The 22,427-nt window shown below is 46.8% G+C and overlaps 6 protein-coding genes across 6 annotated transcripts; 3 read left to right on the forward strand and 3 right to left on the reverse strand.

Annotated features, from left to right (window-relative positions):
• Positions 1–1,469: 1,469 nt before the first annotated feature.
• On the forward strand, positions 1,470–5,000 carry PADG_02677 (uncharacterized protein; the record flags this gene model as incomplete). Its single annotated transcript, XM_010759778.1, has 3 exons — positions 1,470–1,848; positions 2,947–3,068; positions 3,153–5,000. The coding sequence occupies 3 exons, from the start codon at positions 1,470–1,472 to the stop codon at positions 4,998–5,000; spliced, it is 2,349 nt and encodes a 782-aa protein (XP_010758080.1).
• A 543-nt stretch (positions 5,001–5,543) lies between these two features.
• On the reverse strand, positions 5,544–7,200 carry PADG_02678 (uncharacterized protein; the record flags this gene model as incomplete). The annotated part of the gene is made up of 3 exons (XM_010759779.1): positions 5,544–6,274; positions 6,391–6,507; positions 7,116–7,200. The coding sequence occupies 3 exons, from the start codon at positions 7,198–7,200 to the stop codon at positions 5,544–5,546; spliced, it is 933 nt and encodes a 310-aa protein (XP_010758081.1).
• Positions 7,201–8,830: 1,630 nt separating this feature from the next.
• PADG_02679 (uncharacterized protein) lies at positions 8,831–11,175 on the reverse strand (the record flags this gene model as incomplete). The annotated part of the gene is made up of 6 exons (XM_010759780.1): positions 8,831–8,941; positions 9,010–9,838; positions 9,896–10,460; positions 10,530–10,792; positions 10,879–10,934; positions 11,050–11,175. The coding sequence occupies 6 exons, from the start codon at positions 11,173–11,175 to the stop codon at positions 8,831–8,833; spliced, it is 1,950 nt and encodes a 649-aa protein (XP_010758082.1).
• Positions 11,176–13,027: 1,852 nt separating this feature from the next.
• On the reverse strand, positions 13,028–17,846 carry PADG_02680 (uncharacterized protein; the record flags this gene model as incomplete). Its single annotated transcript, XM_010760261.1, has 3 exons — positions 13,028–13,104; positions 13,198–17,302; positions 17,427–17,846. The coding sequence occupies 3 exons, from the start codon at positions 17,844–17,846 to the stop codon at positions 13,028–13,030; spliced, it is 4,602 nt and encodes a 1,533-aa protein (XP_010758563.1).
• A 187-nt stretch (positions 17,847–18,033) lies between these two features.
• On the forward strand, positions 18,034–18,254 carry PADG_11472 (uncharacterized protein; the record flags this gene model as incomplete). The annotated part of the gene is made up of 2 exons (XM_010760638.1): positions 18,034–18,072; positions 18,135–18,254. 2 exons carry the CDS (start codon positions 18,034–18,036, stop codon positions 18,252–18,254), a joined length of 159 nt encoding a protein of 52 aa, XP_010758940.1.
• Positions 18,255–19,725: 1,471 nt separating this feature from the next.
• PADG_02681 (U2-type spliceosomal complex subunit CWC24) lies at positions 19,726–20,874 on the forward strand (the record flags this gene model as incomplete). Its single annotated transcript, XM_010760262.1, has 1 exon — positions 19,726–20,874. One exon carries the CDS (start codon positions 19,726–19,728, stop codon positions 20,872–20,874), a length of 1,149 nt encoding a protein of 382 aa, XP_010758564.1.
• Between the last annotated feature and the right edge of the window lie 1,553 nt (positions 20,875–22,427).

A 22,427-nucleotide genomic window follows, 5' to 3' on the forward strand; every position in this document is an offset into this window, starting at 1 on the left:
AAATGATGAGACAGCCGCTGACTGGTTACCTTCAGTGTCATGTTCAGCTAAACTAGCAGCTGACATGAAGTGCCATCATTTCTACGCTGAATGGTAGGAAGACTGTTTCTGTCCTCAGCTCGAGAGGACATAAGCATCTGAACAACTGCATGGATTTGTTTGAGACCCAATCTTTCAAGTGGGGGAGAATCAGAGCCGGCCACCGAGCAGCGGCGTACGGGCTCCGTCGGTCCAGTCGGGGTTTGCAGCCAGCAGCCAGCAGCCAGCAGCCAGCAGCCAGCAGTGGCCCCGGTGTGGGAACTGGGAATGCACGTTAAGGCGTTAACTAACGAACGGGGGCCCGTTGGCTTCAACAGTCCCGCCCGCCCGAAGGGGGTTGCCTTGTTGAACCCGAACTTCCGACCCGCGGCATACGGATATTAGTCACTCTTTAGTAACAATCTCACTCTGAGGTTTTAACGTAATCAATAAGCGAGCGAACCATATAAGTGAGCGAACCAACTTCACACCCTTCATATAATGAGAAATGCTCTGCATCAAAAATGTCAACCACACAAAGAAATAAAGCCTCTACTCAGGAAGGAAGGCTTCTTTTAGCCATTCAAGCACTTAAAAATGATCAAATTTCAAGTGTATGAGCTGCAGCAAAGCTATATGAAGTCTCTTATGCAACTTTAACTTATCACATACATGGTTGTACAGCACGTGTTGACACTTTCTCAAAGAACTGGAAACTTAATTTTACAGAGGAAGAATCTCTTGTTCAATGAATTCTGGCCATGGATGAGTGAGGTCAGCCTCTCTGAGTTGCAGCTATATGAGAAATGATCAATCTCCTTCTTACCAGTCAAGGATCTAACCCTTCACCCACAGTAGGTGAATGCTGGGTATGAAACTTTGTCAAGCATCATGATGAGTTGAAATCCAAGTTCTCATACAAGTATGATCATTAGCAGGCTCTATATGAGGATTCTGAGGTTATCCATGAGTGGTTTAGGTTCATATGAAACACTATTGCAAAGTATGGGATTCTGGAAGATGATATCTACAACTTTGATGAGACAGAGTTTCAAATGGATATAATTGAGACTGTCAGAGTGATGACTGAATTTGAAAGAGTTGAGAATTCCAAGTTTGTACAGTCTGGAGATCAGGAATGAGTGACTGTTATTGTTGAAGTCAATGCAACTGGCTGGGCTTTGCATATAATGATTATTCTCAAAGAAAAGATGCATCAATCCTGCTGGTATAAGACAGAAGGGCTACCACACAACTGAGTGATTGAAGTCAGTGAGAATGACTGAATCACTAATCAGCTGGGCTTGTACTGACTGAAAGAGATGTTCAACAAGAAGACTCTACTCTGTATGAAGGACAGATATCAATTGTTGATTCTAGACTGGCACTGAAGCCATGCCTCAGCTGGATTTGATCAATTTTGCACTGAGAATCAGATCATTGCCCTCTACATGCCACCACATTTCTCTCATCTTCTTCAGTTATTGAATGTTGGCTGCTTCTCACCTCTGAAAACTGCATACAGAGAGCAGGTGGAAAATCAGATGTGGCTTGAGATCAATCATATTGACAAGAAGAGGTTTCTGAGTCTCTATTCTGCAGTTCAGATGCAGGCCCTGACTGAGAGCAACATTAAGAGCAGCTTTAGAGCTGCTGAGCTGGTTCTATATGATTCTGAGCAGATTCTCTCACAGTTTAATATCATGATGCATACTCTTACCCCCTCAGGAACATCTTATAGCTCCCAGGCCTTCTGGGTGACAGTCATACCACATAATATACACCAATTGAAGCAGCAGGCTGAGAAAGTTAAAGAATATATCAAGCATTGTACATAGAGCCCATTCAGTCCAACCAATCATGCTCTAAGTCAGCTGAACAAGAGATGTCAAATGACAATGCACAGTGTTGCTATTCTAGCAGCTGAAAACAGAGAGTTAAGAGCTTAAAATGCTAAATAAAAGAGAAAGTGAGAAAGAAGCTGTATATATATAGCTCAAGAGAGTGCTTTGGGGGTTGAAGAGGGCTTGAATTGTGTATGAAGGATCAATGAATGGGAGCAGGGGGTGGTTGAGACTGCTGAAATACAATCACAAAAACATGCAGCTCTATGATGTAGTGTCTGTGGGATTATTGAGCATATTGCCTGTACATGCTCTAAGTGTATAGAAAATAATTTATAATGTAATTTGCTAGTTTTTCTTTATAGTTGAGGCTTTGAAGACATTCTCATTGTATAAAGAGTGGGAAGTGGTTCACTCACTTATATGGTTCACTCACTTATTGATTATGTTAGCTGTAGTTTTCTTTGTCATAGGTGCTGGACTGCACACTATGATAATGAGAAAAAGAAGCAAACTATAAGAGAATCCAGGCATCATATTTAACATAGAAAAGGCTTAACTAGACAGAAATCTCAGGCTTTTATTATTTCATCTGCAGAGGCAGTTGAACAGCTTATTAGGCAACATATCTGTCAGAGTCTCTATCTTTAGTCTCAGCAGCATCCTCACAAGTTTCACCATGGTGTAGTCACTGGCTCTCATGGGCATACTAATGCCCTAGTGTTATTTAATTTAATAATTAGTTATTGTTGAGTGTTGGAAATATAAATTACAATTTATTCAATTGAACATTTGGTGACTGAATTATGTATGTGTGCGTGTGTGTGTGTGTGTTTTTATTTAACGCCTGGTTAGTCCACGTGCCTTAAGGCCACGTGATCTAGTAGAGTCCGCGTCGAACTATAGGGCGGGTAGAGCTACGCCCGTAGGCGACTACCTATCTAGTAGCTATCTTACAAATGAGGCAAAATGAGTTGCGTATTGCTACACCGGCAGAGCCCGTGGGTCGGTTGCCATAGGGCAGAAGAGACTGAATTATGTTATTCTATAACTAATAACTAGTTATATGGTGCTGATTCTGAAGGTGCACGTGTTCCGGTGAGGGTGCTGAATCAGCATCATCTCTCTCTGCGACTCACCCCATCCAAAAGACAAATGTTGATGCTCACAGCAGAGAACTATACAGAACTATACCCAGGAACTCAGGTATAACTAGATATATCTCTCAATACCAATGGATCAAGTAGGAAGACAATGCTAAGTTAAAGCCATGGTCATGATTCTAGCCAGCCGCATCATAATTTTGGAGATGTCACTCTGTGGCCTGCATCCAAAATGAAATCCTCTGCTGCATTCCACCTCAGTTCTGATCCGTCAGCTACCACCCAGAACTCCGCCCCTGTTAGCAGGTTCCGCTGTCTATTCTCCCATGATCTCAGGCGCAAGGCAAAACGATGGCAAGATGGCTTCCTGCGCTTCCATTCCTTCAACAAACGCGTCATGGTCTATGATACTCAGGGTATCTTCGTTGGAGATCTCCATTGGTGCGATGGCGAGGAGTTAAATGATGGTGATGAGCTGGAGCTGGAACGCGGTGTCCTCGTGCAGGTCTGCGAGTGTGTTGAAAGAACCCAGACGGATTTAACAGAGTTGCTGAGTAAGAGAAAACATGTTTCGACTTCCTCTGCAGCAAGGGGCGCTGGTGGTTCGAATGGTAATACGTCTCCAAACTCGTCGGGACGGCTGAAGTCGCTGAATGAGGTGTTGGGAATTCAACGGACGCCAATTGGGAGGGTTGCGCTACCCGCAAGGTCACCCTATGAAGAACGCCATCAGATCATTCGTCTAAACGATGGTGCTGCGGCCACTGCTGAACGGGCTCCAAAGAGGCAGAGACAAGACGCCCGTGAGCGAGGAAATGACGCTGATAGATCATCATGGCAGAACCCGCCTCGTGACTCAAGCTCATACGCCTGCTTTCAGCCAGCAAGGGATCTAGCTTGTGACAAGTCCGCTGCCTCCAAATCTAGTTCAAAGAGTACCGCAGGTACAACAAAAGGGGGCGAGAGGGGCGAGAAGACGAAATCACAGACCGTCATCGATCTAACTAACTCGAGCGGATCCTTCAATACTCTACGGATAGCCATTGAGAAGCCTCGTAGGAAATTATTGTACAAGGACCTACTCCCGCCGCAAGCCGTCCAACACTCAACGGAGAGACAGGACAGCGAAAAATCAAGAGGGGATAAGCAGTCCCTATTGGTACTTGAAGATAGCGCTGCTGAAACCGCTGAAGCCGAAAATATCCCTTCCCCTGTCCATACCGTCAAGCCGGCTGCTTTCCTGTCAACCGCAGAGGCAAATAACACCCTACACTTTGTACCGTCAAGTTCAACTCTGCACGCCCTATTAGAAGCCGACCCCCCACCATCGTCTCAAAGTACCAAATCCATAAACCGATTCCTCAATCCAAGTGTCCAAAAGCTGCCAGTGGCTTCTACAACCAGTAACCAGAGGGGGTCTTCTCCCAACCCTGCACCTCCTGCGCCTCAAAGTGCACAATGCACTATCGTCTCTCCTACCACTTCTCCTACTACCGAAACCCCTCCCCCCAGACCCCCTGATAATAGACCTCTATCCACCCATCGACCCTTGGTCCGGAACCACTCAGACATCACCCCATCACCAGCAACAGCTAAAAATACATCAGAACCCACACCACCGGCGCCACCACCACGAATACATCCAACGACACAACGCTCCGACTCCCTCCCCACCATAGCTGAAAGAAGCAAACCAGCAACAGCAGCAGCAGCAGCACCATCACCACCACCACCGCCGCTAGGCCCTGCTGCCCCTTCAAAATCCTTCCAAAAGTCCCTCCCAGACACATCGTCTGTGCGAGGGAGAACTACCTTGGCGACAGACCCAGCCCCTCGCATGCGACAGAGCCTCCTGGCTCCGAAACGGAACCAGCATGTTGCCACATGCGTAGATGTTGAGGAGGAGGATCAGGGCCCGTGGACTGAGGAGGCGCTTGATTTGTTTGACTGGTGGCCCGCTGGACGGCCGAAGCCGGAGGGCAGAAAGGTGGTTGGTGGTGGGAACTTGCAGTCCATGACAATGATGTTGGGGTAATGGTGGTGGTGGTGGTTTTTTTTTTTTTTTTTTTTTTTTTTGGGGGGGGGGGGGGGGGGGGGCAAGGGTTGCATGGGATGTTTTGTTCTTTTTTATTGTGTAATTTAACAGTGCTTACTACTGACAGCGTTGGGTTGGATGTTCCCGGCTGCCTCTTTATTTTCTTATTTTAGCCTTGTTCTTCTCCTTATTGATGTTATGCAACCTTTGCTCCTTATTTTTTATTTTTATTTATTTATTGATTGATTTGATTGTTCATTACATCCAGATATGATCGCATTATTTACCAAGAGGGTTATGAGGGACTTCGGCAATTGGCATTTGATATACCTACTATTTAGAGAACAGAGCAAGAAAGCATTAATCTAGCATTGAAAGTGTAGGACAGCAGTTAAAGCCCAAGGAAAACTATATGCTCTGTCTAAAACCGATGCAAATAAATCTCTACCCTGTTGCTATCCATCCAAGGCAGTGCCAATAGGTAACTATCAACTCTAGATTGTTACATCGAGCTTTGTAATGGACAATATTCCTGTCAACTCTTCACGCCCTCTTCACCAAAGTCCCCACCACATACGGCAAAGTCGACCACTCAAACCACTTTTGTATATCCACCTTCTCCCACCCACCCTCCCCAGCCTCTTCAGCCACCTCCATCAACACTCTGGCCGTATCCCGATTCAAATGGCAATTACCCAGAAAAAATTTCCACCCACACAACATATAAACAACCTGCATGAACCGGGAGAAGAAGTTTCCCCTCCTCCCCTTCCCGCCACAACGCAAAGACCAAGGATTAACAACATGCTCACACACCAGCAACTTCCCCCCAGGCTTCAACAAATCATACAACCCCCTCATCGTCTCCCGCTGATCAGGCACGGAGCACAACACGCGCACGCACACAATCGTATCAAATATGCCCCGTCCCTGCACCGGACACCTCACCTTCCCGCTAACCACATCCGTCTCCGTCTCTGCCAACAGCCCCTCCCTCCCCAGCGCCGGGAACAGCGCCGTCCTCTCCGCCCCACACGGCAGAATCTGATACTTACCGCCCAACCCACACGATTCGACCTTCGCCGTGAGATCGCCGTGCAGGCCATGACAGGGCTCCGCGCCGTACATACGGATTAGGTTTGGGTTGTTGAAGAAGGGGGTTTGCGAGCCGGTGCCGGGGCCGATGTCGAGGACGACGCCGTCGGCTTGGGCGAGGAGGGGTGGGATTAGAACTGATGAACCGACGCGTGGAGGTTCTGTGTTTTCGCGGGAGCCTGTGTGGATGTGTGTTGAGGGAAGAATTTTTAGTTTTTCATTGATGATGAGGAAATTGGGTAAGTTCCCCCTCCACCAAAAAGAAAAAAAAAAAAAAAAAAAAAACCTAACTAACCAGAAAAATTGATCCAAAACCTCGAGAACGCTTCACTGCGGACCTGCTGCGGGCGAAGTACGGGAGTTAAAATCTCGCCGCGCCTAAAGATAGTCTCAAAGAGAACGGCAGTGAACTCTGCGAAAAGTAATAAAATATATCGCTAATAGAGCGCATATGTTCCCCAAAGAGGGGAAGATATGGGCTTGATGGTAAAGTAATATGGTTAGCCCTGTTGATTCTTCTTTTAAAAAACGGGAAATATTGGATGTGTATAGAAATTCCGTGCAAAATGGGATGGGTGCCCCAATGCAAATGGATAGGGAATATGGACAGAGACCGGCATAATGGATCTGGGTTCAAGGAAGGGGGAATGCATATCCGGATTAAGCCATCATCATTACGTATACATAACATATACGGGGATTATGAAAGGGGGGTATTTTTGTAAGCATTGAACTGAAGATCCATAACAGGGTGACTTCAGAAGAATGGTGTACAAAACACAGTATCCCCTACCGAGAATCGCAGGGGACTTGGAATTTGGAAACTGGAAGGAGAGTAAAATTCAGGACAAGAGTTGGATGAAACGATGCTGCAACTATCCTGGAATCCCTTTTTCTTCTGCTGCAATCTAATCATCCTCAGACTGCGGCGCACTGGGTGCTTTTCCACCCTCAAAGAGCACACACAAATGCTGATTGAGAAAACGGACGAGAGAAAACAACACAAATTTTATCACGTACGATATGCTGCCCCAACAAGCAACATGCCCGGTTCCACCGCGCTCTGCACAAACTCAGAGAACGTGGGAGGGGTGTTGGACGCCATAATCGCTCTCGTTTTTTCTTTTTCTTTTTTTTTTTTTTTTTATGGCAAGAGAACCAATCGTCAGGCTGATTGCTGGGTAGCTGGTTGAATAACTAGCTGGAGGGCTAGAGGCAGTGAGTGCTATGTAACTCGTCGACGTGCTTGCTCTCAATGTTACCTTTCTCTCGTCTGCCACCTGAGCAGGTATGAGATAGGAAGGATAAATAGTAGAATCCGGGCGGGATGGTGTTGGTTCCCGTTCCGCTCCAAAAGCGAGCCGTGCCTCGTTCGGCTTTCAGCCAAAATAGGTCTGTAAACAAATATCCCGACTGAACCAATATTTAACCGATTGTCGTGTACGAAGAGCAGTTAGACGACGATGTGTTCTCTATTTGAAAAGGAATGAGGCATGCCGTATTTTAGAATCCGTTCCGTATGTACGAAATGGCATATCGAATAGGTCGAAACAACAGAATTTGAGGGGAACAATTGAAAACATGATTCAACATTCCTGCAACAAAAAATAGGCCGAGAATCTTCACGAGTGCCGAAGACATGTGACTTTGTCCGAGATTTGCCGGGTTCGCCGAGTCGGAATGCCGAAGATTTTCCGAGGCACCAGAGAGTCACATTACTTCAAACAACCCTCTGAAGATGTTGAATCTGCTGGGAGAATATGGGCAATGCAGCCACATCATGAGAAATGAGGGTTGCAGAGTTGAGCAGATGTTCTTTAACTCCGCATCTCATTCCATTGACTGCGCTTTCCTGATAATATGGAACAACTGAACGCTTCTCATATGTCATCGAGGTACGGAGTAGTGCAAGCATAAAAAGGGCCAGGATCTACAACTACCACTGTTGATGCTGCAAGGAACTGCGCCAACTGACGGCTCAACAAATAGGGGGGTTGGAGGCTGCGTCAGAGACCAACTTTTGTGATAAACGCATAGATATGATCTAAGCAGCTTTCCAACAATTCTCCTTATTCCGATAACATTGAGGGATGGCTAGCCTGTTTACTGTTGCTTCCTACGAATGAAGAAGCATTTAACGTTAGCCATATGAAAAGATGGTCATGTCCGAAGGGGGAACGACGGTGATAGCGCCTCAAAGAAATTATGGCTCTGGATTTGAGCACCATTCACCATACCAAAAAGTGTGCATTGTTATTCAACATCTCACATAAATCATTGCGTATTATTCGCAAGGCACTTAATCATATAGAAAAAAAAAAAAAAAAAAAATTACATGCCCACTCCATTCTCTAAAACATTGTTAAGTGATAAAATAACAAAAGGGGGTAGTTTTTGCCCTTTTTACGTCCATCTATTATATATATCCATGGGAAAGGAATAATAATAGATAGAGAGGGCTAACAGCAGAAATCAATAGAACCTTACCTTACCACTTAACGTGATTCTATATGCCAGTGAAACATAAAAAGAGTAAAATGAACCAGCATCAACTAACTGGGATATATGAGAGAGGACAAGCACAAAAGGAATCTCTATGATATGCAACCAACCAAACCTCCCATGTGTATAAATCATACCTGACCCCGTCAAGTTCCTTTGCGCTGTTACGATGCATGTTAGAACACCCCCCCCACCTCTTTTTGGTTTTACCTATGACAAATGAATCCGCTAACTTAATTCTGAAAATCGAAATTATACCCCATGCTATTTGCATCCGGGTGTACGTCCTTAATCGGATGGAAGAGTATAGACGGAAGCACAACCCGTCCGTACAAAAATTCATACTAGCAAAAGAATGGTAGATCAGTTAGCAAAACATTATACAAGCCCACGCATATATGCAATAACTCACAAGAGCACCCCCAGTCGAACCCTTTTCCCAGCCCAAAAAATTCCAATACAACCTCCCCGCCAAATTCGCCCGATAATACCACGACAGATCCAGAAACCTCGCCTCCCTCTTCCACCCAAACGGGCTATTACTCGAACTCCCCGACCGCCCATTGATGCCAGGATTGAACCACCTCTCTGCACTTTTGGAAGACAGATTCCTGTCCGAATATATCGGATGCGGCGCCGCGACGGCCTTGAAGCCATGCAGCAGCGAAACGGAGACGGGGAAAAGTTCAGATGACATGTGTCGGCCCAGGACATTCTCGCTATCCATAGCGAGGAGGAGGCGCCTGGATAGGCGGGAGTGAGTGATCAGCGAAGCGCGACGCGGGGTGTCACTACCCAAGTATCCGTAGACTTCGTTGCGGATGACCCATTCAGTTCCTATAGGGTGGAAGATGGGGAGGAATCCTATGTAGTCTGCATCTTCGCCTACGCTCCATTCATAGTTGTCCTCCTCCGGTGAGGGAACGGGTGGTGACGGACCTTCTGGGCTGAGAGATTTGAGGTTAATGGGCATGGGACCCCATATGGTTTCTGTTTCAGATTGCTGGGTGAAATTGCGGAAGGCATGGTTGTAACTGCCGTGCAGGGCAGGGATATAGAAGCGGGCGTTGCGCTCCCAGAGGCCGCGGCGGGGTTGGTTGCGGCTGAATTGCGAAAGTTTGGAGGCGAATTCGTAGTGGTGGCCTGTGAAGCGGGAGTCGAGTTCCCAGTTCCAGATGTAGTTAAATTCTGGGCGGGTGAGGGCGAAGTGCTGGACGGAGAGCCATTGGGCGCGGTGGACGCTATTCACTTATGTTAGGCAGTCGAGGAAGGTTGAAGGGAACGGGAAGCGGACATACTCAGTAAGGCTCATCTGAACAAGGTCTGGGTAGCGTTTTGACACCATAGGGATGTTCCATAGGACGGTTATCTCCCAAAACTCCCTGGGTACGTGGTCTTTTATAACCTGCTTATACACGTCGTCCTTATCAAGTTCAATCTTCCCATCCTTGACATGCAGGAGGAGAAAAACAGTGTACTCCCCTCCGGATTGCAGTGACAATTCTGTGATCATCGAGCGAATCACATGCATATCATTATCGGAGTATGTCTTCCCTACGTACGTGCGAATAAGAAGGGCAGTACGTGTCTCCAGCTTCATTTGGCGCCTGGAAGAATTTCGCGGCAAGTCATCCAACAGAGACTCGTCACTATAGAATCTGGCGGCGTTTTTCGCGACGCACTGCCGTTGAAGTTTCCCCCAGTTCACTTTATCCCATTTCACCCGAGATGGTTTCTTCCAATTCTTCACGTCCGTCTCATTCTCTCCAAAGCCGTATGCGCCGTATCTTGTGTAGCGGTCAAAGAAGACATTTTCATTGAGGCCTATAGCTCCATGAGAGCCAAACATGGGCTTAGGGAATTCTATTGCAGAGTGTTAGTCCATTTGTACGTATACAGTTAGATATACAATTGATGGAAATATTTGTATACTCAGGTCGCCCACATAAGCCCCAACCTGGTCGTCCAGATTTTCAGCTACCAACTTCCCCCTCGGACCCTCACAGGGGTAATATCTACCGCGATGGGTTTTGTTCCATTCCTGGCTCTGGTAGTCCGGATACGGACTGTATATTTTAGGGATCTTAGCCCCCGTTACGTCAGCGAACCGGGGGTCATCGACGACGTATGCATTGTTTAAATGTTCAGGGGTTGCGGTGAGTCTGGTTAGTGTTGAGACGAAATTCTTGAAGACGCTGTATTTTCCAATAGATTTGAAGTCAGCACATGAACTTAGAGAAACCTAATAGCTAATATACGCAGTCAATATTGAAAGACTAACCTAGGATACTGGCCAGCTTCTTCATGATACTGTTCCTGCAGGGATTTTATCTGATGCTAAAATAACAACATAAAATCATGATTGCATTCAATCAGCTTAGGACAATTTTACACGCCAAAGCATGGGCACACAATAGGATGGATAATAAGGGTTTAAGATGGTATACCATACGTTTTGGTGAGCCTTGAGGTTATGGCCAATGATTACAGCCACTGAGAGGAAGATACATAGCAGGAAAGGCAGCTGTAAAACACGGCGGGAAGGCCTGTTCAGCAAGATCCGATTGATAGATCTCATGACTCCTTGAGAGGCATTCTTGAGAGAGACTTCTGGAGGATGATAGACGAGAGTGGGCAAAATGAAAACGATTGTATGCAGTATGTTGTCTGAGATGATATTTTCCCTCGAGGCTCACAGTGTAAAGATGGCTCCATGGAGCATGGAGAGCAAGAACAGGTGACTAAAGGGCAGGGCAACCTGCTAGTTAGCCATTATCTATTTAATATTAATATTAATCGTGTTTCTTTTCCGATCAAGAAGAAGAAGAAGAAGATGGAGGAGGAGGAGGAAATGGGGTAAAAAAAAGAGGCAAAAAATTATGGGGGGAGGATGTATAACTATCTACCAGGAGTGGAGCGAGTCCGGCCCGTTGCAGAATTATGAAGGAATTCAACTTTTAACCAACATCGTTGTTGGTCAATTAATTGAACATTCAATCCACTCCTCTTGCAATCAAGTGGATGTTTTATTCTTCATTCTGCCCACTTCGCCATCCCCATCCCGCTCATCCCGCATTTCCTGCCAAACATGCATCATTTTACTAGGGTTCAATTGACAACATGTATGCGTTTTATGCCCCTGAACTTTAGATAATGTATAACCCCGCCGCCATTCTTGGAAGAAATACTCTATATGCCGGCCTTTTCCTTTTCAGTGGTTGCCTCTCTACCCCACTCTCCTAAGCCTACAGCCCTAATTGCCAACCGATGAAGACTCTCGAAGATCCTCGGTATGCCTCTCAGACTTCAGATGGTTGATGAGAAAAAATTGCTCTATATTTTGACTACACTATTGTATTCCGAGGGTAACAATAGTGAAGGATGTTTCTACCTGATAAATATGACTTTTGAGAGCTTCAAAGGCGTCTAGCTTTTGGGAATTCCCAATTTTAACGGCAGCCGTTCGAATCATGGATAGTCTGACCTTGTCTCCACCAACTGACTCAAGAAAGCCCTACGCATGGCCTAACTGCGTGCGCGACGTTCGTGGTCGAGTCGGGTTAAGCGGTTATTTTTGAATTATTCATACTATGCCACAGAAACCTTTCCCTCCGTTAATCAGATGAGTTGCCATACATCTACATCACTCATGCAAGAACAGAGAATCCATACAACCCCCTTAACACAGAGGGCGTATAATTAGTATTCACTAGCAGAAACGAAGAAAAGACTTCCATCTCTGGAGAGGAAGATAAAAGACAAAAGAAACCATGGTAAGGGAAGAAGCTGGATTTAGAGGTGTTGTTGATATGATTGCAACTGTGGGGAGGAAATGAAACAAGATGAAAATAGAACGTACTGGTAAGCAATAGGTAGCATCAAAGGCTCCAAAAGAGTAACAATATATAGAGACAAAGGAAAATCAGAATCAAAAAGGATCAGTTTAGCGAAACGGGTGACAGTTAAAAGACGATATGGCAAAATGACAAGTAAAAATAGAAAAGAGAAGGGAAGATAAAGGAGCCATTAACAAGAAATAAACCGTGACTAGAGAAAGAAGAGCTGAAAGTTTTGTGTGGAGGGGGAAATATGGCCATCAATATGTGTTCCGGAATCCGTCGCGGGATCTGGTGGTTAATAAACTAACAGATAAAATCCATGCAAAAGCAAAATATCCTATATCGAAATAAAAGGACCAGGTACGGGGAACCTCAAGTGTCCCAAAAAAGTGTGGAAATTTGGAATTTCCAAATGGAAAATGGTATCGATAGGATACGACAGGTATAAATAAATGCACCAAGCGAGACAGGAAGGAAATGAGATGAAGAAAAATATCCCGACAAGGAAATTCGTCAGACGCATTGGATTAGAGACAACGTAAGAATGAGGGGACTCGGTCAGGTTGTAGGAAGTCAGATCGAAAAAAAAGATCAATGATTGTGGGGGAGACGGCTAGCTCTCGAGCTATATCGGCTCGTTCGAGACAGTGAGCTGACATCATGCTTGCCTGATACCGTAGAAAGAGAAAAATTAGGGCTATATTCGACCACAATTGGAAAAATCAATTAAAACTTCACAGAAGAAGGGGGGGTAATCATACCATCACAACAGGCCCGCACATTCTCCAACAGATCTGCCTCCATCTCCTGCTGTTCAATAAGCCGTCTTAAATTCTCGGCGCTATCTCGCTCCGCAGCGTTGGAGTTATCTATACCCTCACTCGCACGGTCATACCTGCTCCGCCGGCTCGAAAGCGTCCCGGATATGACCGAAGTCCTAAACATCGTGCTGAGACGGGAAACAGAGCCATGGCGCACATCGACACGGGAAGTAGAGTTGCGGCCGCTGGATAACGCTGGGGACGCACGACCAGACATCGCGGGCTGTTTCACTGTAAGCGTGGGTTCCGGATACTGTACGGAGTATGTGCGTGCGTTGCGGCTCGTTCGAGAAGCAATGGACATGCGCGATCCGCCAGGACGCGATGAGCCGTGTAAAGATGGGTTAAATTCATCCACGTCATCTTGAGTGAGATTGTCACCTCTATCCGCAGTCTCTTCGCCGGCGGTTCTCAGAAGGAGATACGAAAGAGCATTGAACCACGTTTCATGCCGTTGGCTTGTCGAAGCGGTGAGCTTGACTATCCGACCGGGGGTGATGATCTCCAGACTTTTACGGTGTAAGCCAGGGGGGTACGGATTATCGTCATTGACTACACGAACAGCTTCAATGGCAACGCTCTTAGCTTTACGTTGCGATTTCCCAGCTGACTGCGGGTCCTGATCACTCCAGTACAGAGTTCGAGTGTACGGATGAACCCAGAAATAGCGTTGGTGACGGGTATTGCTCGACAAATCTGGCCGACCGGTCCGGCGTGTATACTTCCATAGAAACTCTCCTATCATTGTCTGCGTGATAGCCTGGATCATGCGTGGGTCGGTACCAGACTGAAAGGGATATCCTCCATTATTCATGTTGAACCGTACATCAAGCTCTGACGCGAACGAAGATACCGATGAACGGCGCGATATTTGGCTGCTGCGTCGAGTATGCGCACGGGGTGTAACACCATTCTTCATGCTTGAAGCTTGATCGTTTGGCGTGCGGGTTCTGCTTTGCGCATTAGTGCGAAACGCAGAAGCGGGGACGAGAGGAGGCCCCATCGTTCCTGAGGAGGGGACATCTAAAGATCGTCGCTGGCTTGCAGCAGCAATAGCTTGTTTGTGGTCAGGAGGTAGCGGGGGATAGGACGTTATCGAGCCGCGTCGTTGGCTGCAAGCACTCCCGGGACGTTTAACAGCAGTCTGCGGAGGCTGTGACGTATCCTTCTGCAATGTACTTGGTAGAAGCCTTGCCTTAGGCGTGGAGAGAGAACCGGAAGCGCCCTCGACAAGAGCTTGAAGCTGTTTACCGTCTGTGCCCGCTTCCACGGAAGGTGCAGCAGTACGACGAGAGGAGCGCTCGATAAGAAGCTGGTCGATCTGGGTTGCAGTAAGTATTGTCTGGACTGAATTCTCTATAGTTGCAACCGGAATGTGCGGGACTGGCTGAGCAGGTTGCGGTGTAACAGAGCTGTGCATAATTTGGCTGAATATATTATTGGCAAAGGGCGCTGCTATATCCTCTTCTTTTTCATCCTCACCTATATTCGCACTTCCAACAGATTTGTCTACAGTCGAAGAAATCAGAAAGATTGGATCAGTCCCAACATCCACCGAGTTGAAACCGACTATGCTGTGGCCCGAAATTTCGTTTACATCGACTGCAGTATTGGGTCTCTTTGACGAAGTCTCAGCATCGAATAGTTTAGTTTGTGCGACCACTCCACGCAATACCTGCGGTTCCACCGGTTCTGTTTCCGCTGTGAAAATCGGCGAGATCTTAAGTTGCTGAGTTGGTTTCTTAACAGCCTTTGACAGAGATGGCTCCAGTGGTTCCGTTGTCTCAGTTTGGATAGGTGAGAAGACGAGCGAGGGTGGCGTAATAGCCTTCACAAGGGCAGGGACAGGGTAAGTTTCCTCATAGGTAATGGAAGACATATCTAGCTGAGGTATTGGCTGCAGCGGTTGTTCCTTGTTGATAGTAGGAGCAACAGGCATGGTTTCTTCAGATAGGATTGGCGATATATGTAATTCCAATGGCAGCAACGGAGTCAAAATTGGAGACTCTGGCATATCTGATTGCACTTGACGTTGTTTTTCTGTGACAGGTACATCCCATATTGTCTTAGGCGGAGTATCAAGAGCAACAGAAAGATCACCGATGTCAACTGCCGAACTCTTCCGCGGTGTGTACTGTGTAGCAGAGTCAACAAATTCCGTCGCATCCCCAGACTCCGTAGCAATTTTAGTGTGAGTTGTCTCTGCTTCAACGGGCGTCAACGAAGCCACGACATCCGGAGTAGTCTGCGAAGGTTGCCAGGAATCCGTCATCATACCCGAATCTACCATTACCCTAGTGATGGAATAAGTGCTAGACGCCTCGGATGGCCGGCATTGATCATTGAATCTGGAAATATTTGGCGTTGATGTTTGGGATACCGTGGTCGAATAACGAGGGGTTCCAATATCGCTACCACTGTCTGGACCATTGAGTTGGTCCTCCAATTCCGCAAAAAGGCTCTGGCCGGATGGGATAATCGGAGGATGTGCTTGGGAGACGCTAGTAGCAGGGGAATTTTGCGCACTCAAATTAGAGCACACAGGGGCCATGGAGTCTCCGGAGGTTCGCCCACGTCGTTCACGCACACGAGTCATTTTCAACCTGTAGCGCTGTGGTTGCAGTGCTTGAATGGGCGTACGCTCATAGTCCACACCAAAATCCTCATCGGAAGTCGACGATGTGCTCATGAAGGATGTCCGATCGCCAGGTTTTGTCATGGACTGTCCTGTGGGTTTTTTACTGCGGACACCAGTTGCGGGGCCAGAACGACTTTCAGTTTCAGTAAGCTCCTCTTCACTGGTATTTCCACCCAGGCTTTCAGCGCCAGTTTGGAAAGCCTCACTTTCAGTCGCGGTTTCTCGCTCATTTGCAGTTTCGAATGCGTCTTCCGTCTCGTTTGTGGTTTGATAAGCGTCGCTTGCATCAACTGAGTCACTGCGGGAGCGAGCAGAAGACAGGAAGGTATTTAATCTTCCAGAAAACTTCCTGGTGGGACTTGCTTCGACGGTATGCTCTTCCCAATCTGGTTCCCCAATTTCAATTTCCGCAAAACCGCGCCTGGCACCAAGCATTTCTGGCCGAGCGGGCTTCTTGAACACATCTTGTTTTACTCTCTGACGTTTGTTGGCGCTTGACGGTGCATGAGTCTCGACACGTCGCTGTTCAACCTCATCTCGAGCCTCCTGAAGCATACGTTTAAGTTCCATCTTTTCGGTCTTTTCACGATGAATATTGTTCTTCAGGTTCTGGATCATGCGATGAGCATGATATAGGGAACTTTTCAGAGTCTCAGATTCCAAATGTCCATGACGAGGGGTAGCTTTATTTGGAGAGGGAGGTGGTGAATGTTCCGGGGTACCCTCATCCATTTCATCATCATTGTCCCTTGGCGCGATGTCATTAACACCCTCTGCCTCATGTTGTCGAATTTTCGCGGCGACAGCCTTGGCCAGCTCTTGATTCTGGTTGGTAAGTTCATCCACTTTCTGTTGGAGAATATTCCGTTCCGTGTCTCCAACATGGACAATCCGTCGAAGAACATGAAGCTCAGAATCGTAGGTTTTCTGTGTAGCCGTATTGTCTTCAATCAGCTTCTCGTTGACCTGTTTCAACTCATCTAGCTTTCGTTGGGCTGTGGCGTTTTCTGCAGTAGCTGCATTCAGGTTTGTGGTTAGCCTAGCCTCTCTCACAGAAGCTTCTTTGGCAGAGGCAAGGAGTTCCTGTATTTGTGTTTCCAAATTCCAATTCTCGTCCTTGTAACGCTGTTCACTTTCATCGAGCGTGCGTAGACGTTGCGTAAAAGCTTCTGCTTCAAGTTCAAGCCTGGACTTCTCTAGATTGATAGCCTTAATAGTTTCCTCCCGGTCCACGAGGAGTCCTTGTAGTTGACGGACTTGAGCAAGTAATGATGTACTAATCTCCGTCGCGAATTCGATGTCGTGGACTCGACTTGATTGTTGATTCCGTTGTCTCCTCGACGGCACAGTGACCTTCGTTGGCGAGCTAGTAGCCTGACTCGAGAGTACAGCGGGACTCCCGAGAGTCTATATGCATTCATAGAAATGTGAAATGACGAATTAAATCAAATTCAACCAAACACCAGAGTGAAAAAAGAATAAAAAGGGAAAAGAGGGGGAGGGAACTTTGTGCAGAAGAGTGGTTACTTACCCGACCATCAAGAGAAAGGGAGCCTTGCGCTTCCTCATCAGCAGGCACTAGCCGAGGTTTAGGACCCAAAGACACACGAGCAGTCTCCCGACCAATTTCATTATATTCCTTCTCCAAATCAGCCAGTTTCCTCCGCAAGTCCGGACCAATTTCGCCCTCATCCTGCTGGTGCTCAATCTCCTTTAGTTTATCGGAAAGTTCCTTTTGCTGCTGCACAAGGGCAGTGCCAAGTTTCGACGCATCCTGCAGTCGTCGTTCAGTCTCTGCCAGATGGGCTTCGAGGGCACGCTTCACTTGCGACGGTGAAGAGGCATTGAGGGTAAAAAGCTGAGAGCCGAAGGAGGAATAGCGATGCGACTCGCGTTGTTGTGGGAGGAGACTGCTGGCTGGAGCAGGGTCGGAAATGAAGGGGTCTTCCATTGTGGAGAGGGATATGATTCACCTGGACGGGAGTCGATGGGTTTACTGTTGTTGTTGTTGTTGTTGCTGGTGTCAATGCTGTCCTCGTTGGAGAAGCTGGCCAATTGGACTGACACCAATAACAGTTGTAACACGAATGACTTGAAGAAGTAAGGTGATCGATTGAGCTTATGAAAAGTAACCAAATATGTCCGGTGTTATTCAAGGAGTGCGCTCCGTGGCCAAGGTAAGTTTCTCGTTTCGTTTCGATTTCTTTCCCCCTTTAACCATGCAACCGCATCTTGCTAGTCACCGCTGGCTGATGGGGGAGAGACCAGATACGACCTCTTTCTTCCGCAGCAAACAGAGCTCCACAATTGGGAGGGGGCGGAAGAAGAAGGGTTGGTGGTTGTCCCCGACCTCTTCTGAACTCGGGCGCCTAGGGTACAGTTGGGCGTTATTCTTGAGGATGGTACTGCGAAATTTGACGACGGTGGAGGGGAATGCGGAGAACAGGGATGGCAGATTGTGAAGAGGGCGGGAGACGAAACAGACAGATGGTGGCGTTTTCGACGTGCGTTGTTGGGTTGTTGGCCCGGCGTTGTTGATTTGTTGACGGACTGGGATGGGAGTAAGGGTAACTAGTTGTGGTAAATAACTGACACCATTGTTGTCAAAGCAGGATTTCAACCACCCACAACCACAAACGAACCAACTAACAGCTCCCCAAGTAATGAGTAGAAGAGAATAGAAAATGTACCGAGTAAAAATAAATAAATAAAATGAAGATAAACAACGAAAGAAGGAGGATTCTCAAAATAAATGACACATATTACAAAAAATGAAGGGAGCAGTGTATTACAGCGGGTGTACGGGGTATTATTACGGAGTGAAAATATAAAAAATAAAAGTAAACAAATCAATCAATAGATCATAGAAACGAAATGAGGGAAATATATATTGTTATATATAAAAGAAGGACTGATCACCCGCGCATACAGCGTTCTCCTACTTCATTAAAGCAAGAAAAAAAGAAAGCTGTTGGGGATATGCTATTAATTTGTCCACGACCTGTTGGCTGTGTTCATTGGGCGGGGATGGGGAAGAAAGGGAAAGGAAGAGAAGAGTGGGAGAAGAAAGCCAAAGAACAAAAGAGATGATAGTTGTTCGATTATTTTTCAGGGTGTAAGAAATTAAGCCGACCCGCATCTTACTTCCTTACAGAGAAATCTGTTGTTACCCTGATGAAACAATACAAGCTGATGATTGTCTAGAGTGAGCTGGGGAGGGAGAAAAAGGGAAAAAAAGTTAACAATATGGAGCAGGTAGCATCATTCAGCAGTGTGATTTGAATGTGATTCAGCATGTAATAATATACAGGTCTGAAAGTTGCAGTGATTCTTGTTTCCACGGTGCGTGCTGAGAAAACGCTGTATCGAGAGTCAACTTAAGCCAGCTTAGCATTTGACAACGCCTTTCGATCCAACAGCGATATCCCCGAACTAGAGGTCGATTATGTACCCCAGATTGCCCAGTTCAAAGGGATGTCTCTGACTTCTCTCTCCTCTCCTCTATGGAGTAATCATTCTCGCTATTGTTATTTATATTGACTCTATCTCCTCAGCCATTTTTCGCTCTCCAAGATCGAATGCTGCATCAATACCACTCGATACGTACTGGCTGAACTGCAAACGCGGCGCGTTTCGGATCAACAATATCCCTCAGCTCGGGTTGGACAGAATGTTTACGCCAAGAATTACATCACGTGGATTGGCATTTGTCAGCCAAGATAGAGCTTGGATGAACATAACTATATATTTTGAGCTGGATCGCCGGTGATTTAATCGAACAGCGAAACATGCTCGACAATACTCGTCGATATCATCATTAAAAAATCACCATGGGTGAGGCACAGACAGCAGAAGCTACCCCTCAAATCTCATTCAAGAAGCGTTCTGCCAAAGCAAAATCATCCAGCTTCCGCAAGAGAGCTCCCTCGCCACCTGCTCCCGCCTCAGATTCCGCCTCCGACTACTCCACCTCCGACGAAGAGGGCGGCCGCACCATCAAGCGCAGGCGCAAGAATGCCACCGTCACCGCATCCTCCGCAAATAGCACAACTGCGCAACGACAGAGAGCCGTCATAGATGATAGCTCAACTTCAACGAGTGCCGCTCCGCTTCCAATATCCCAGACAAACGATGCAACGAAGCATTCAAACTGGTTCGATGACGATGCTGGAGGCAAAGATGGTGAGCTGAGCGCGAGGAATCTACTAGGGAATACTAGGAAGAACCAGGGCAATAGCACACCTGCCACATCTACTTCCGTTGTTGGTGCTGCCCATGTCGCTACATCCACGTCTACACCCTCCAACCCCCCAGACGGCACTTACCGCGGTTCCGCAAACTACCAATCCTTCCTCCAAAAGAACCCCAACGTGACCCACAAACAGTTCGGCCCCATCAAGGCCCCGACAAACATCAGAACAATCACTATCACTGATTACTCTCCGGATGTCTGCAAGGATTACAAACAGACGGGCTTCTGCGGGTTTGGGGACGGATGTAAGTTCCTGCATGCGCGGGAGGATTACAAGGCGGGCTGGGAATTGGATCGGGATTGGGAAATCGGGACAAGGGGGAAGAAGGTTGTTGGCAGGACGGTTGCGAGCCGGGATGCAAAGGCTGGAGGTGGTGGGGATCAAGGTGAAGGCGAGGACGAGGATGATGAGCTACTGGAGAATATCCCCTTCGCATGCGTGATCTGTAAACAACCGTATAAGAGTCCGATTGTTACTCGGTGTGGACATTATTTCTGCGAAGGGTGTGCGTTGCAGCGCTATAGGAAGAATCCATCGTGTGCGGCGTGTGGGTCTGGGACTGGTGGTGTGTTTAATACGGCGAAGAAGCTGAGTAGGTTGCTTGAGAGGAAGAGGGAGAGGATCAAGAAGAGGAGGGAGAAGGCTAGAGAGGAGGGGGAGGAGGTTAGTGAGGATGAAGATGAGGAGGAGGGGGTTGCTGCTGGTGATGACAGTGCTGGCGAATGATGCCATTTATTGGGGGAGAACAATTGGTGGAGATTGGATGGGAACTTGAAAGTTGCGGTTGGTATCTGAAGTGATATAGTGTTACGAGGCGGTACAGGGTGCGTGGATCGGGGGGGGGAGCCGTCAGAGGATGTAGATATCTAAGTGAAATCATGAGATGGCTATTTATTAGCCATCCACGGTGTATTGCCATCTAACCTCAGCAGTTAGAGGCCCGAGGAGAGCTCAAGATTATTACCTAGTTGGCTTCCCACAATAATAGAACTATCTGCTCCCTCCAACTGATGTTGATGAGCCCAAATGTATAATAGAAGTAGTTCTAACTCACAAACGCAATGAAATATATTCTATTGCTCAATTCAACTCCTCTCATCCTCTCACATCCTTTGCTCTTCATCTAACCCCATTCATCAGAATCATTCCCAAATCCAGTTTCCCCGCTGCATCTCAGGAAAGAAAACTGAGCGGACGCTAACACCCGGACGTAATTATTAGCTTCAATAACCTTGAAAGAAGACGAATCATGACAGGTGTACCCATTGTGGATACATTTTTGTCTCTTGGTAGCGAAGAATAATGATATGACAATGGCTATGGCTATGGCTATGTTCGTGTTGATTAAAAAATACAATTTTGTGTAGAGCTTTCCTTGCGGTACGCATAAATATTTAACGTTGCAAAATATAACTTTTAGTTAATGATAACCGGCTCGAAAACATGATTTATGAGAATTGTTAATATCTTCGCTTGCAAAACCTCACAAATAACTAATCACCTCATATGAAAACAAACTGATTTGCTGGAATGGCATTTTTAAGTTACAGAATCCCATTTCTGCTCATGCGCAGTGCATGCATATCTTCAGAGATGATTCCACAACAATTTTGTCAAAGGGGCCAAGTGGATATATGTGGACGGGGGCTGATTCCACATCCAACTCAACCTTGGGACAAGCACTCCGTCCAGGAGCTTCACTTCAATCTCTTTTTCCCCCGCGGTGAATTTCTAAAATAGACCCTTGAGGCCCTGAATACAGAACCATGCTCCAACCACAGGATGAATTCCAATGTTATTTATTGGTCAAATTAAGACAAGGCGGGGAGGCCATGTGCCAAATCCCAGCAGCTAATGGCTGTCGCCATCCGGATACTGGACACTAGGGAGGTCGTTACCTTCATCTTCAGAGCTCTGTGACCATCTTGACTCTTTTGGTGGTCAAGGTCCCTGTTATCCCACAGCCCATTGTCCAGTTGGTAATAGAGTCAAATGTTTGGCTCAAAGCTACCAATCAGACTTGACTTGAGAGTCCAGACCAATAGCAATAAAACCTTGAAACAAGCAAGCAACGAAGTAATTCTGGAAGCCGATAATATAAAGCGAAACATAGAATATGGAGCATATAAAAACAGCTTCCCTGAGGCTCAGGCAATTCCGCAACCAGACTCCCCTTTTCCTTTTCCTTTACAAATAAAACAGGCAGAACCTCTCTTCTATTATTTCTTGCATGCGCGCATCACCGTGCCACTCCCTTGCTCCATGAATAACGGCCCGTT

Source organism: Paracoccidioides brasiliensis, assembly GCF_000150735.1.
Source record: "Paracoccidioides brasiliensis Pb18 unplaced genomic scaffold supercont2.3, whole genome shotgun sequence".
In the NCBI taxonomy this organism is placed as follows: Eukaryota; Fungi; Ascomycota; class Eurotiomycetes; order Onygenales; family Ajellomycetaceae; genus Paracoccidioides; species Paracoccidioides brasiliensis.